At 32.0% G+C, this 12,991-nt stretch overlaps 1 protein-coding gene across 3 annotated transcripts; it reads left to right on the plus strand.

Moving 5' to 3' along the window:
* The first annotated feature begins 6,783 nt into the window (after positions 1-6,783).
* Positions 6,784-12,099, plus strand: LOC125205471 (uncharacterized). Of its 3 annotated transcripts, none has more exons than XM_048104422.2 (7): positions 6,784-7,616; positions 8,144-8,348; positions 8,438-8,502; positions 8,583-10,221; positions 10,313-10,515; positions 10,650-10,833; positions 10,912-12,099. In XM_048104422.2, the coding sequence occupies exons 2-7, from the start codon at positions 8,198-8,200 to the stop codon at positions 11,550-11,552; spliced, it is 2,883 nt and encodes a 960-aa protein (XP_047960379.1). In that variant the 5' UTR covers positions 6,784-7,616; positions 8,144-8,197; the 3' UTR covers positions 11,553-12,099. The 3 variants fall into 3 exon arrangements, with proteins under 3 accessions (XP_047960379.1, XP_047960378.1, XP_088917163.1); XM_048104421.2 differs by having other exon boundaries at positions 6,785-7,616; positions 10,307-10,515; XM_089061037.1 differs by lacking the exon at positions 6,784-7,616 and adding an exon at positions 7,710-7,850 and having other exon boundaries at positions 10,307-10,515.
* The last annotated feature ends 892 nt before the right edge of the window (positions 12,100-12,991 follow it).

Here is a 12,991-nt window from a genome sequence, read left to right on the forward strand (position 1 = left end):
CAAAGTTACGCATCAATGTACATTAAAGATGATATTTTATGTTTAATTACCTTAGTTAATGTAATGTGTACCACAATTAATGCCATATTATTAGCATGTTAGGTTTGGGCGTTTTTGTTAATGCAAAAAGAGGTTTATCTCATGGTGTGCGAACAAATACAAATATATACTATTAAAAATATGAGTAGTGATTTAGAGACCTAATGCCTTTATGCCATAATACCCCTATGTCACTTTGCCATAACTATATTTTATATTGTGACTAATTTACCCTAATATCATATTAAATGGATATCTACAATTAAGAAAAATTAAAATCAAACTAAATACCTTGTCTGAATGCATGTGCATTAATTAGAGATAAACTTGAATCATGCATTAAAGTTATAAATGGATTTCAAAATATTAATTCAGATTATAAATTTATCATTACAGTGTATTAATTAACACATTATACAACTAAAGTATTATATTTAACTATAAAATAATTCGATAACTTAATATAGTAGTACTACCATTCTTTCATAGCTTGTTCTTTTATTTAAATATTCTAAAATATACAACAATGAAATCAATTATTTTAGTATATATAAAAAAAATTTAAAACATTTTTCTTATTCAAATTTGAATTGTATAATAAAATAATATAGTTACTATGATTAAGCATTTTTTGCGTTATCGTATTTTTGTGTTATTTCTATAGCTTTTGTTACAAATAATATATTTTTTTTAATTTTAATTGACTAGTACTAGTAAGACTCTGTCACTCAAATTAAGAATCTAAAGAAATCAAAATTTTGGAACGAATATTCAAAATTTAATTTGTTGCTGATATAGTGAATAAATAAAGAACTCTAATATTTTTTTAAAGAAAAAGATAAAATATTAACTGCATATCTTTAAATATACCTTTAAAATGCTAAGTAGATGAACGAAGAAACATGTGATTATTTTTTTTATCGAGGTTTGATGGTAATGTTTCAAAATTTTAAAAATTACATAAATAAAAATTATGAAAAACAAAAAATTATAATTATAATATTCTTAGAATCAAAACCGTATTGCTCAATTAGCATCAATATATTATATATCAAATTTAATTTTTCGTACGTTATAGTGAATTGAACTAATAATTCTAGTAAACTTTTTGCATCTATAAAAATTTTATTTTTTTATAAAGAAATTATTGTGAATAATAAGTAGTAACAAACAGAATAATTTCATGAATATTGAAAATTATTTCAATTTAATTGTAAATTAATTATCAATAATTTTATCAATATTTTGATTTATTACAGCTTATTAAAATTTGACAAAAAAATTTAATACTTCATTGTGCTAATTATTCTTGAATAATTATTCGATCATCTCATCTAAAGTCAATAAGGTCTAGTTTGATACGTCTTTTATTCACCTGTTAAACATACTATTAATTTAATAAAATTACAATATTTAAAATTATAAAATATGACTTTAAATAAATGTAACAAAAATAATAAATATTAAAAAAGATCATGCATCGCAAATGTGTAGGTCCCACATAGTCAAAACAAAATTATACACTCATTATTAGTTCCATATCCTTAAATAACTAAGTAAATTAATGTAAAGGTAATAAAGTATATACACAAAATATAAATTTCTTCAAAAATAAAATTCAATGTACAATTACTATTTTAACCTCATTATGGCATTATGGCTTGAAGACATTATGTCTCAAAAACATTTTCCTAAAACATTATATCTTAAAGACATTATGTCTCAGAAACATTTAACAGTTACGTTACACCAACACTACAATACATAGCAAATTTTAGTATTACCACCACTACAACTAGCACCCATCGTAGTAGTATTAAATATTGCACCATTAACATTATTGCAACGCTGCAGTCTGTGATTAATTAAATGTCCACGCAATAGGACAACAATTTTGTTGTTTTTTTAAATATATACTTACAAAATTATAAAACTCGTGGAGTTGAATAGGTGAATTTACAGATGTATCCGTACAGAAAGAAAGACGTGGAATACAAATCATATTTCTGATTTCACGCGTTATAATCGAAGAAGCTGCATTTAATACTAATACTGATATGATAAGGTATTGTCCACATGAACTCATTATATGTTGAAAATTATACTATCCTCGTGTGAGAGGAGAGAATCCTTAAGATAGTGAAACAATCTTCAACAAACATTGTCCCCATCCCAACACTTCATTTATTTCATCAAAGTGTCATAGTTTGTAGGGCTAGATGTCTCATTACTTCAATAAATTTCCATAATTTCTGGTTTGGTGGTTTGCAATACCAACCAATATCACCCAACTTGCAAGACTAGTGTTTGTGTTGTAGTCATAAGATAAGATGTTAGAATTGACATTTATCAATCAAAAGGGCATCACCTTAATGCTTATCTACCATGTCATGTCCTTCAACACATTGAGCTAGCTAGTTTAACTTATACTAACATTCATATCCAATTAATTTTTCACCTACTAATTACTCAATACCAATATTTTCCATCAATTGTTTTCAAAAAACTTTTACAACAGTATTAATAAACTTTGCAAGACATAGGTGTTTACTTCTAAATCAAACTAAACATCCACGTTTTATTGTCCATTACTTTGATCTACACATTCGACAAATATCTTCCCAACCTAATGCATTATTAGTACTCCTACTATATATATCCCATACATTTATGCATGTGAGTGACAATCGACATATTGTGCATTTGATTGTTTTATGTTGATCTTGTTATATTATTAATTTATACTATAAAACCAACGCTAGTGGGTTCAACTCTCCATATTAATTCTTACTTCCAAATATCTGTAATATATGTATAATAAAACATAAAAATGCCAAAATTTAGAATTGATGGGCGTTGGAACATGTATCTAAATCTATACTGCAAACTTCTGGCCTTATTGTAAATAGTAATACTATATAACTCCCACCAAAAAGAGTACGTATATCTTTGAACACTCCTCTCAAACCAAAAGAAAATACTGGAGTACTAGTATTTCTTGGCCTCTGACAAATAATTTTTTTTTCTATTTATGCTCGTCTACTAAAATTAGTCTATATATATTTAATAATTATGGTAAATTTCTTTCTAATAAGTTGAGTCATTTTGTAGTATAGTAATAAAATTTCAACTGTATTATTATTATTTTTCTCTTTCAATTATTAAAATAAATGATGTTACAGTTTTTTTTGGATGACTATATCAAACATATATCAGATATCATTATTAGTTTATTACATAATTATGTAAACGATTATCCAAATAGGCAAGAAAAATTAGTACTCCTTGTATAGTACTATTAATAAATTTAATCAACAATATTTAGCAATAACAATTAATGATCGATGAAGTATTTTAAAAGATCATATCGTAAATGTAATAAAATGATTTATAAAATAACTGATTGCATGTCATTCAGTTAGATACTGACCTGCTCCAAACATCATTGGTAACTCCAAAAAACTAGAAAAATTGTGCTATTTTTCAGAGCAGTTTTATTGTTTTTATTTCGTGATTCGTTTTTCACGAGCTTACTGCAGAAATTCATTTGCTCTCTGGCCCTTCCTTTCTTTTCTTGGTGATTACATGCTGGAATTGTTCTGAGAATGTCTGAATATATTCGGTTGTTCTAAAATTAATAAAAGTTTCAACAAGAGATATATGTTAATTATGGGGAGTGATCAATTGCTACCTCATCATTTAATTGCTAACTACAACTAATTTAAGGCTATAGGATTTTAGAAAACGTGTGGTCTACAAATTGCCACGTGTAATTTTCGTTTTTATTAATAAAATCAAAAAAGATAAAAAAAAACGCAAAATTAGGGTTTTAGATGAAAATGTCAATATAGTGTTTCGGAAATATCAACACAATGCTTTGAGAATGTCAACACGATGCTTTAAGAATGTTAACCCATTGCTTATATTGACATTCTACATGTATTATATTGACATATTTTATATAGTATGTTGACATTTCTGCTTTACGAAAAAATTGAAAAATTTTCGATTTTTTTTTCAAATTTTGACGTCGGAACATATGCATATATGATATCGTTGGAATCCTTATAAAATTATCTTTAATTTGATATATGTTATATGAATTTAAAGTTTTGGGATTTCTTTTAAAAGTTAGTTATAACTAAACATGTAGTTAATTGATATCAATACCCCTATTGATATTTTATGGAATTAATCCTATGGCTTTATTATGTTTTTTGTTGATCGTATTGATATTTCTTGGTTAATGATCTAGGCCCTTAATTTGAATATCTAATGGCTATTATTTAGTTGTAGTTAGCAATTAGGTATTGAGTTAGCAATATAACACTCCCCTGTTAATTGTTATATTATATTTTTTGCATGTTCTAAAAAAACAAATAAAAAAATAAAGAAACCATAAAAAATGTAGGTAAATGTTTTAGCGTAAGTAAGTTTACTCTTATAAAATTATCACTGACCTTTATTTCTCTTCCTTTATTTGTCGAACAAATAATGAAATGTATTGATGATACCGTAACTTAATGCTTATTACTACTAATCAATTCGCTATAAAAAAAACAATAATTTGAAGTAATTCAATAATTTACTAAAATAATCAATTTATGTCTATAAATAAAACAACAGCTAAACAATTTAAACCAAACAACATGCATTATGATGGAGGGCTGACGACTTAATTATTAAGTAAACAAATTTAAAACTCTCAACTTAAAAAATAAATGACATAGTAACAATACTCTTTTAGCACATACTCCACTATTCACTAGTGGAAACAGATAATAAGTATTGCAGATTTCCATACCTACCCTGTGAATTTTTTAAGCTAACTTTCCAAATCCCAAGTAATTATTTATATGTAAATGCTGCACCCTGCATCAATAGATCAATATATTTTAAAACACAGTATTCTTATAAGTATTATTCCAAATGGTGTTTTATTTGCTTTCGTAAACCTCATGAATATGTATTCTTATAAGTATTATACCAAATGGTGTTTTATTTGCTTTCGTAAAACTTTTGTTTCGTATACACTATTACATGAATAGTAGTATATAGAGTACTCCAAGATTTGAAAGGCAGAGGTTGTCTATATACTATATCAATATTATGCTATATAAATAAGATGATTTTATTGTTATATTAATCAAATTAAACTATACCATCTAAGATTAATAAATATCATATTATGTTTAGATAATTTTCACTTTAATTTCTACACGACTGCAAGACCCAATTGCCCTAATGAAATACCTTACCAACGAGCACTTGCAACCCAAATACTAATACAAATTAGTAACGTGTGATTCGGAGACTTAGAGTTAATAATTTTAATTTTTGCACTTTTTCTAGCAATTTCTGAAATAATATAGTACGAATTAATATCCCCAAAAGGACCAACAAATTCCAATTGAAATAAATTATCCCCACGCCACTCCCACTGTAAAAACAAACACTAGTAGTACTAATATATCGAAAAAATATTTCAATCTATATTAATTTCATGAATCACTACAATTAATGTACATAAAAGGAGAGAGAAAAATTAGTGTTCGTGTACAAAACCATGGGCTCTAATTAGGGAGGCCTAGGAGGGTAGATAGGGAGAAATAAATTTAAATACTGCAACATGGAGTAACAATTTATTTAACAGTTTTACTACTACTATTTACCATAGTATATATATTGTGGTCCTACACACAGCATATAATAGTATGACAAATGAGTCATTCACTCTACAGCAAACAAGAAGACAACTAGAACACTTGGTAGTATCCTTTCAATTTCAACGCAAGCTTCCAAATTTCATACATGACTAAAATCTTCATATCCTCCAAAATTGCAATCTTGAACAACAACATAAAAACATTCAACAGTTATTTGTGTTTTTCTGTGTTTCAGAGATGGACTGCACCTATTTTCGTACACGTTGAAATATTTTAAATGCACTATATGTGAGATCCAATGCAAAGTAACTAAACGAAATGGTAAAAATATGGAGTAAATGATGAATTTTGACAAAAATTGATTTAATTTAATAAAGTTCATAGCTTACAATTTGTAGCAAATTATACATGATTTTATTTCGACCGAAATAATGGAGAAATGGTAAACATTTACTTCAAATTGAATGATGAAGACATTATTGAAGCCTTTTCCAAATATCGTCAAAGAATGCATTTAGCAATCAATCAGTAGTAATTCAGTATTACAAGCCATATATTGACGACGCTGAGATTTGTGGGTGATTGTAAGGAAAAATAAATATTGTAGTGCAATTAATTAAAGGATTGTGAATAAATGCAAAAGAATTGTTATAGTTTACTGATTTGAGAAATTCAAGTAAAAAGATGGAATTACATTGAAACGTAATTATTGTTGCATTTCCCATTGGAAGAATATGGATTTTTTGGTTTTTATCCACAGTCAAGCATTTTTATGGGAAACTATATGTCATTATGCTTCTTTAAAGTAGTCAAATTCAAGATATATTATCTAATAAAGTATCATAATTTTCACTATTATTATTAGAAAATTCCATGATCATTATAAAATTAAAAATAAAACATAAATGATTTTCTTCAAACACGAAATAAATGATTTAGTAACTTGCAGTTTTTTTAGTAAAGTAATTACAGATGTGAAAATAGCATTTGGAATTTAATATAAATACTCCTTAATCAGCAATGGCAAAATCACCTTATTTTGTTCATAAAATATCAGAGCATTGAATTCTCACTCTCTCCCTCCTTTTTTACATCGCCATCAGCATAATTGTCTCTCTCCTCTCTCCCTTTCAAACACACAAACGCAGGCACGCACCATTATTTACACTTTCCAACCATTCCCATATTTCTTTTCCTTTCTTTATATCTGTGTTTACAGTCTTTAATTGCTGCCCCACACATAAGTTTTTGGTTCCAATTTCTTAACAAGTGGGTGGGTGATTTTTCCCTGTGGCTCTCCCTTTTTGGTCGGTGTGGAATTTGATACTCTTCCGCCCCAGCAATCAACCCCTTCACTTTCTCCTTCACCCTCCAACTTTTCTGTTGTAAATACCTGTCAAAGATAGGATTTTTGTTTCTGGGCTTTTGGAATTGTAAAAAAAAAAAGGATTTTTTGTGGGGTTTTGATATCTTTTAATCGAATAATCCCATCTCCGTTGGTGTTTTCCATATGGGGCTAATCCAGAGTTTTGTGTGAAAATAAATATTTTTCCAGACTTTGATTTTGGTGTAGAAAACTGAGGCTGTTTGATCAGGGAAATCGAATATCGTTATAAAGGCAAAATCTTTGCTTGATTGAGTGAGCAGTCGTGTGAAATTGTCATCATCTAACCTCGAAGGCAAGGTTAGATGAGTTTACGATTTTTGTTTGTGGATCAGCAGCATTCCAGGAAATAGTTGTTTCGTTCAAGGGAAGACCACATTGCCATTACCATAACCAATTTTTACTTTTCCAAGCTGATAAAGAGAGAGGAAAAAAGGCTACAGTGATTTGGGGTTTTGTCTTAAATCAGACAACAGGTGTTTGGTAGATTCTACTGAAACCACATTGGGGTGGGCTGCTTGTTTCAGGTAATAATAAATCCTATACTCATCAGTTTTATTTGTTAACTATCCATTCTTTCCTTAATTTGCTTGTTCTACTTTTGCCATAAAAAACATCTTGATTTAGATGCTGAGAATTTGTTCTTGAACATCTCTCTCTCTCTCTCTTATTCCCCCTTATCTAAATAATCAGTATGCTTGAACTGCAATTCAGAGATTGCATGTCTCTCTCATTCTCATTCTTCGAAGTTGTATTGTATGGTAAATCTTGATTAACCTATGAGGCTATGACTGAATCATGAATCTTGATCAAATGGATTATTGGATCCAATTACTGTTCAAATCCTTCTCATTTTAACATTATGTTTCAACTATTTATGAATCCTTATTGAATACTTTGAGGGCTTAGTTACAATCGGTCTAGTTTCGATCTCAACTAAGGGTATTGTGTATTCGGGAATGTGTAGGTGCTTGATCTTATTCTTGAGCAGTGAAGCATTTTTTTGGTTTTGCTTTCGACTAATAAATTGATTTCCTATCGGCTTAACTTGCAGTTAGAGGGGGATAAGTAGTGAATGTGAAGTACTGAGAACTAGAGGGAATTCATTATGGCGAAAAAATCACAGAGGCGCCTTTTGAGACATGAAAGAGGCCAGGCAGGTTGCATATCGGGTTTAATTAGCATATTTCACTTCCGCCATGGGCGATCCACCAAACGCTTGCTTTCAGATAGAAGCCGTATGAACAAGCAAGTAGTTGGTAAGAGCTTTCATAGAATTTTTCTTACATGCCAGCTTGATGTTTCATAGACTGATTTTTGGGATTTTAACTTCTTAATGGGTTTCTAGGTGGTGATTATTCGGGAAACCATCCCGTTATACTTGATCCGACTGAAAAATGCGAAAGCATCAAGGTATGTGGTTCTGTCTGATGTCTGGCTTGTAATTTGAGTGTTTGTTTTCTTTATCATAACAATATTCTGTAATGAAACAGGTCGATGGTGAAGGTAATATGCCTCTGCTTGATGCTGCTAAAACGAGCGTGAAGGAACTCATGGAAGAAGAGATGTGTAATGAGTCCGGAAACCTTAAAGATTCTGCTATGAATTTGGAACATTGTAACTCAAATAACGGAAATCCTCTCAAAAAACGTCAAAAGAAAAGAAGCAGAAGCCGCATCAAGTCTAGTGATCTGGATGTCACTGAGCTGGGCACCTCTGAACACCTGACGCCCGAGAACGGTAACCAGGTTCAAGAGCAAAGGTCAGATTATCTCGATCTGGAAATGATAATGGAAGAGTTGGCACAGATCAACCAGAGTAATGCAAATGGCTCGAAGTATGACCTTTGTGGTGATCATGATATACCATCTGGTCAGACTGTTAACGTCATTGAAGAAAAGTTGGTTGCAGCTGTAATAGTGCTTGCAGAGCAGCGGCTGGACTGCGGTAAGCATTTTGGGGAAGACGGGAATAGTTGTTGCTCGAAAGAGTTCATGGATGCTCTGAAAACATTGAGTGTGAATAAGGGCTTGCTGTTGAAGCAACTAAAGGATCCAAACTCGAAACTGGTTAAACATGTGCAGAATTTAGAGGATGCTCGATTAAGCAGAGATGCAATAACCAATTTGCTGCCAGCATCCAATTTGTCTGAGGATAAAGCGGGAAAATTAAAGTGTGATGAGTCCAGCAGCCATAAACACCGAAATTTCTTCCGGAGACGGACCAAGTCGCTGGAGAGCTACCCTGTAATAGGGGATAAAGATGTTCAGAATCATAATAAAATTGTCATACTGAAACCTGGGCAAGCAGGGGCATATAGCCCTCAAATTGATGCCAGAGTTAGCAGCCTTCGTTTGCAGTCTCCTGACATGGACAATAAGGTTCAGAACGATAGAAATACATCCCAGTTCTCTTTTACTGAAATAAAAAGGAAACTCAGGCATGCAATAGGGAAGGAACGACAAGGAGTCACTCCTGATAGAGTTAATGTCAAACTGAGTCCTAAGCTACAAAATAGCAATAATGGTGACAAAAGCAGTACAGGAGAAAATCTTTTCTGGAGTTCTCCAAATAGGAACCATTTCTATACTGAAAGATTTTTGACATCTTCTCCTAGCTTGAAGAAGGGTGAACCAGTTAGAAATTTGAAGGATGGGAGTTCAGTGGTCGCGAACGAAACCAGCCAATATTCAAGACTAGGGGGATCTAACATCTATGTAGAGGCTAAAAAGCATCTCTCTGAGATGCTGAATAATGGAGGTGAAACCCCCGAGTCGGTAACTCGGCAGTTGCCAAAGTCCCTTGGTAGAATCCTCTCTCTTCCTGAGTATAATAATGGTACCCCTTGCTGCAGCCCTAGAAAATACGGTGATGATATCTTAATAACGACCCAGCTCAGATTGTCTCCTCGTGCCATGGGTAGGAGTGATTTGAGTGGTCTTTTGCAAGAGAACCTTAACAATCATCTGAGTCCGAGAAAGCAACATTTGGATAGTCAGCCAGTCAGCTCTAGTAGCAACTGCAAAGACAAGATACAGTCTCTGGATACGAGTGATAAGATCACACTCAGTGATGATCAAGAACATTCCATTGAAATTCAATCTGTCAATGAAATTACTTTAGATCATGAAGGTAATAAATCTCATCTATTTTGTGAAACGTACTTTTGAAGGTGGTCAACTATTTGATCTCACTAAAGGAATTGTTCTTTTTATAGTAACAGCTCAAAGCTTGCCTGGAGTAGTTGCAGACATTGAGGAAATGGCTGAATCAAAACATGAGGAAGAGGAAAAGATCATTACTAATTCATCTGAATCATCTAATGATTTGATTGGTGGAGATATTGACAATGAAGATGCTAGAGAAGTAGACAACACACAAGTTCCTTCTCAGTTATCGGCAGACTGTTCTTCATGCTCCAATTTGGTGAGTCTTCACTATTTCATTCATTTTAACTCGGAATATGAGGGTCGAGTCCTGAATCCATGTTGCTTTTCTTTTCTGGTGTTCCCTAACTCAGAATATCTTTTCATGTTTACATTTGTTTTGATGTTACCCAGCCTTTATCTGGCGAAGATCAATCCCCGTCATCACCAGAGTCCCCTCCAAGCGGTTCAGTAAGTGCTGAAAATGATGATTCTGACTGCGCAATGTACAAATTGGAGCGACCCAGTCCGATATCTGTTCTTGAGCCATTATTCACAGATGATGACGTCAGCCCTGCAAGCACCACATCTCAACCAGGTTAGATTGTGGATAAATAACCGAAACAGCCTTATGTTTATCTCTCATACTGAAAATATAATCTTCTGTTATATTTAGTTGTCAGAGAAATCCAGCCACGTCATATCCATTTTGAAGAACAATCTTTTGCTAGTGACCAAGGAGTTTGTACAAGAATTTCTCTCGAGGATGAGGAATCTGCGTTTGAGTATGTGGAAGCTGTGCTGCTGGGCTCTGGTTTAAACTGGGATGAATTTCTCTTGAGATGGATTTCTATGCATGAGATCCTTGACTCGTCATTATTTGATGAAGTCGAATTATTCTCTAGCCGACCCCAACATGATCAGAAACTCCTTTTCGACTGTGCCAATGCAGCTTTAAGTGAGGTGTGTGAGAAATACTTCGGATGCTTTTCAGGGATATCCCATGTCAAAATGAATAACCAAGTGGCCCCAAGAGGAATGGACCTGATCCATGAGATATGGCAACTTGTCGAATGGCATCTGCTTCAGCTTCCACAGCCTCACTCTCTCGAACAGCTTGTCAAAGCAGACTTGGTGAGATCCAGAAAATGGATGGTCCTCCAATCGGATGTCGAGTTTATTGTTTCAGAGATGGGGGAGACCATTTTCACAGAACTGGTGGAGGAAACGGTACTGATCTTTTTGGATGACACATTGGAGTGTGAGTTTGCATTGCTCCAAAATGAATCCGATGCCATTGAGGCCACCTACTTGTAGAGTGAGGAGAATCGTGGACTAAATCGGTTTCAAGCTGATATCTTGTATACCTGGAAGACGAGGGGCGTCCCCCAACCAGTCACATAATCCCCAGGAATCATGACGAAGGTCTGAAACGTCTAGCTTCGACATAAACCAATAAATCTCACAGATGGCTAGTATTTCTTAGTACAGTAGAGTCTTGTGTCATTTTTTTCGTGTTAGGAATCACAAAGAATGGACAGTTTCACCACCCGAAGGCGTCCAGAGGTACTTGTAGGAAGACATTTAGCTTCGTTTGATGCCATAAGCCCGTTTTTATTTCAGGTTCAGCGGGGTCTAACCTCATAATAGAAAAAATCAAGGTTTGTGATGTATGATCCTAGAATAATACAGTAAGGCTTCTGCATATTTGGTGTGTGCAGAAAATCCTCCACATGTTTGTAGTTTTGTGTTGCACATAGGTGTTTGGTTTGTAAAGAAACATGGTTGTGTTTACTCCTCTTCTGATGTTATCATACTCACTCTGTAATGTGACTTGTGCAATAGATGTCTTCGTTTTACGCCATCACGTCTGTTGTGCTCGTCTTTTTGAGAATCATCGGTCATCCGATTGTTCTTATGATGCTTCTTTTTAAGTCACATTCCGCCTTTTCAATATCTTTTTTGTTTTGATATTATTAACTTAGCATCTGTTATGAAAAATAAAACTAAAACTTTAAAGGTCATTTAGTAAAACAATCTGTTGTAAGGTGAAATGCTCAGTCAAAATGCATGATCACATCTGGACTTTTATCATACACCTTGCAGTCGATTTGGAAAATCGAACTCCAAAAATAAGTCTGGTTTGCACATTTCTGGTATACAATAAAAAAAGTGTATATCACCGGATATATATGGACAAACACTTAATTATAATTTAGGTACTTATGCACTATTTTCAGACTTTTTTGCTATTTTTTTTTTACTTTTTAGTTATAAGGGATATTTTAGTCCTCGTGTTTAATATTTCTCTCTTATCATTTCTCTCGCTTTTCCTATTTTCTTCTCTTACTTATATTTTTTATTTAATTTATTATTCATCTCTCCCATTTTCTATATATTCTTAATTTAATTTAGTTTAACAATAAATAATCAATACACGTCAACTTAAATATATTTTTAATTTGATATGCATTACTTTAAAAATATTATAATTAAAGATAATTATCAACATTTTCTAATTTTTTTTATTGAAATATGTTTTTGCACAAAATTGAAGCCAGTGAGCTTAAATAAATATTACTCTTATACAAGAAGGAAATTTATTTATGATACATTCTAAGAATATTGTGCGTATTTAATCACTATTAAAATAACGAAAATTATACACATTTATGTGCATAATAATATTAGTGTTTGATAGGGACGTGATCATATGATAACCCATATTTATGGTGATAACCTACTAACCTAACATT

The sequence above is a fragment of the Salvia hispanica genome, chromosome 6, assembly GCF_029641045.1.
Source record: "Salvia hispanica isolate PSC_SH4W2 chromosome 6, Shi_PSC_v1, whole genome shotgun sequence".
Classification (NCBI taxonomy): domain Eukaryota; kingdom Viridiplantae; phylum Streptophyta; class Magnoliopsida; order Lamiales; family Lamiaceae; genus Salvia; species Salvia hispanica.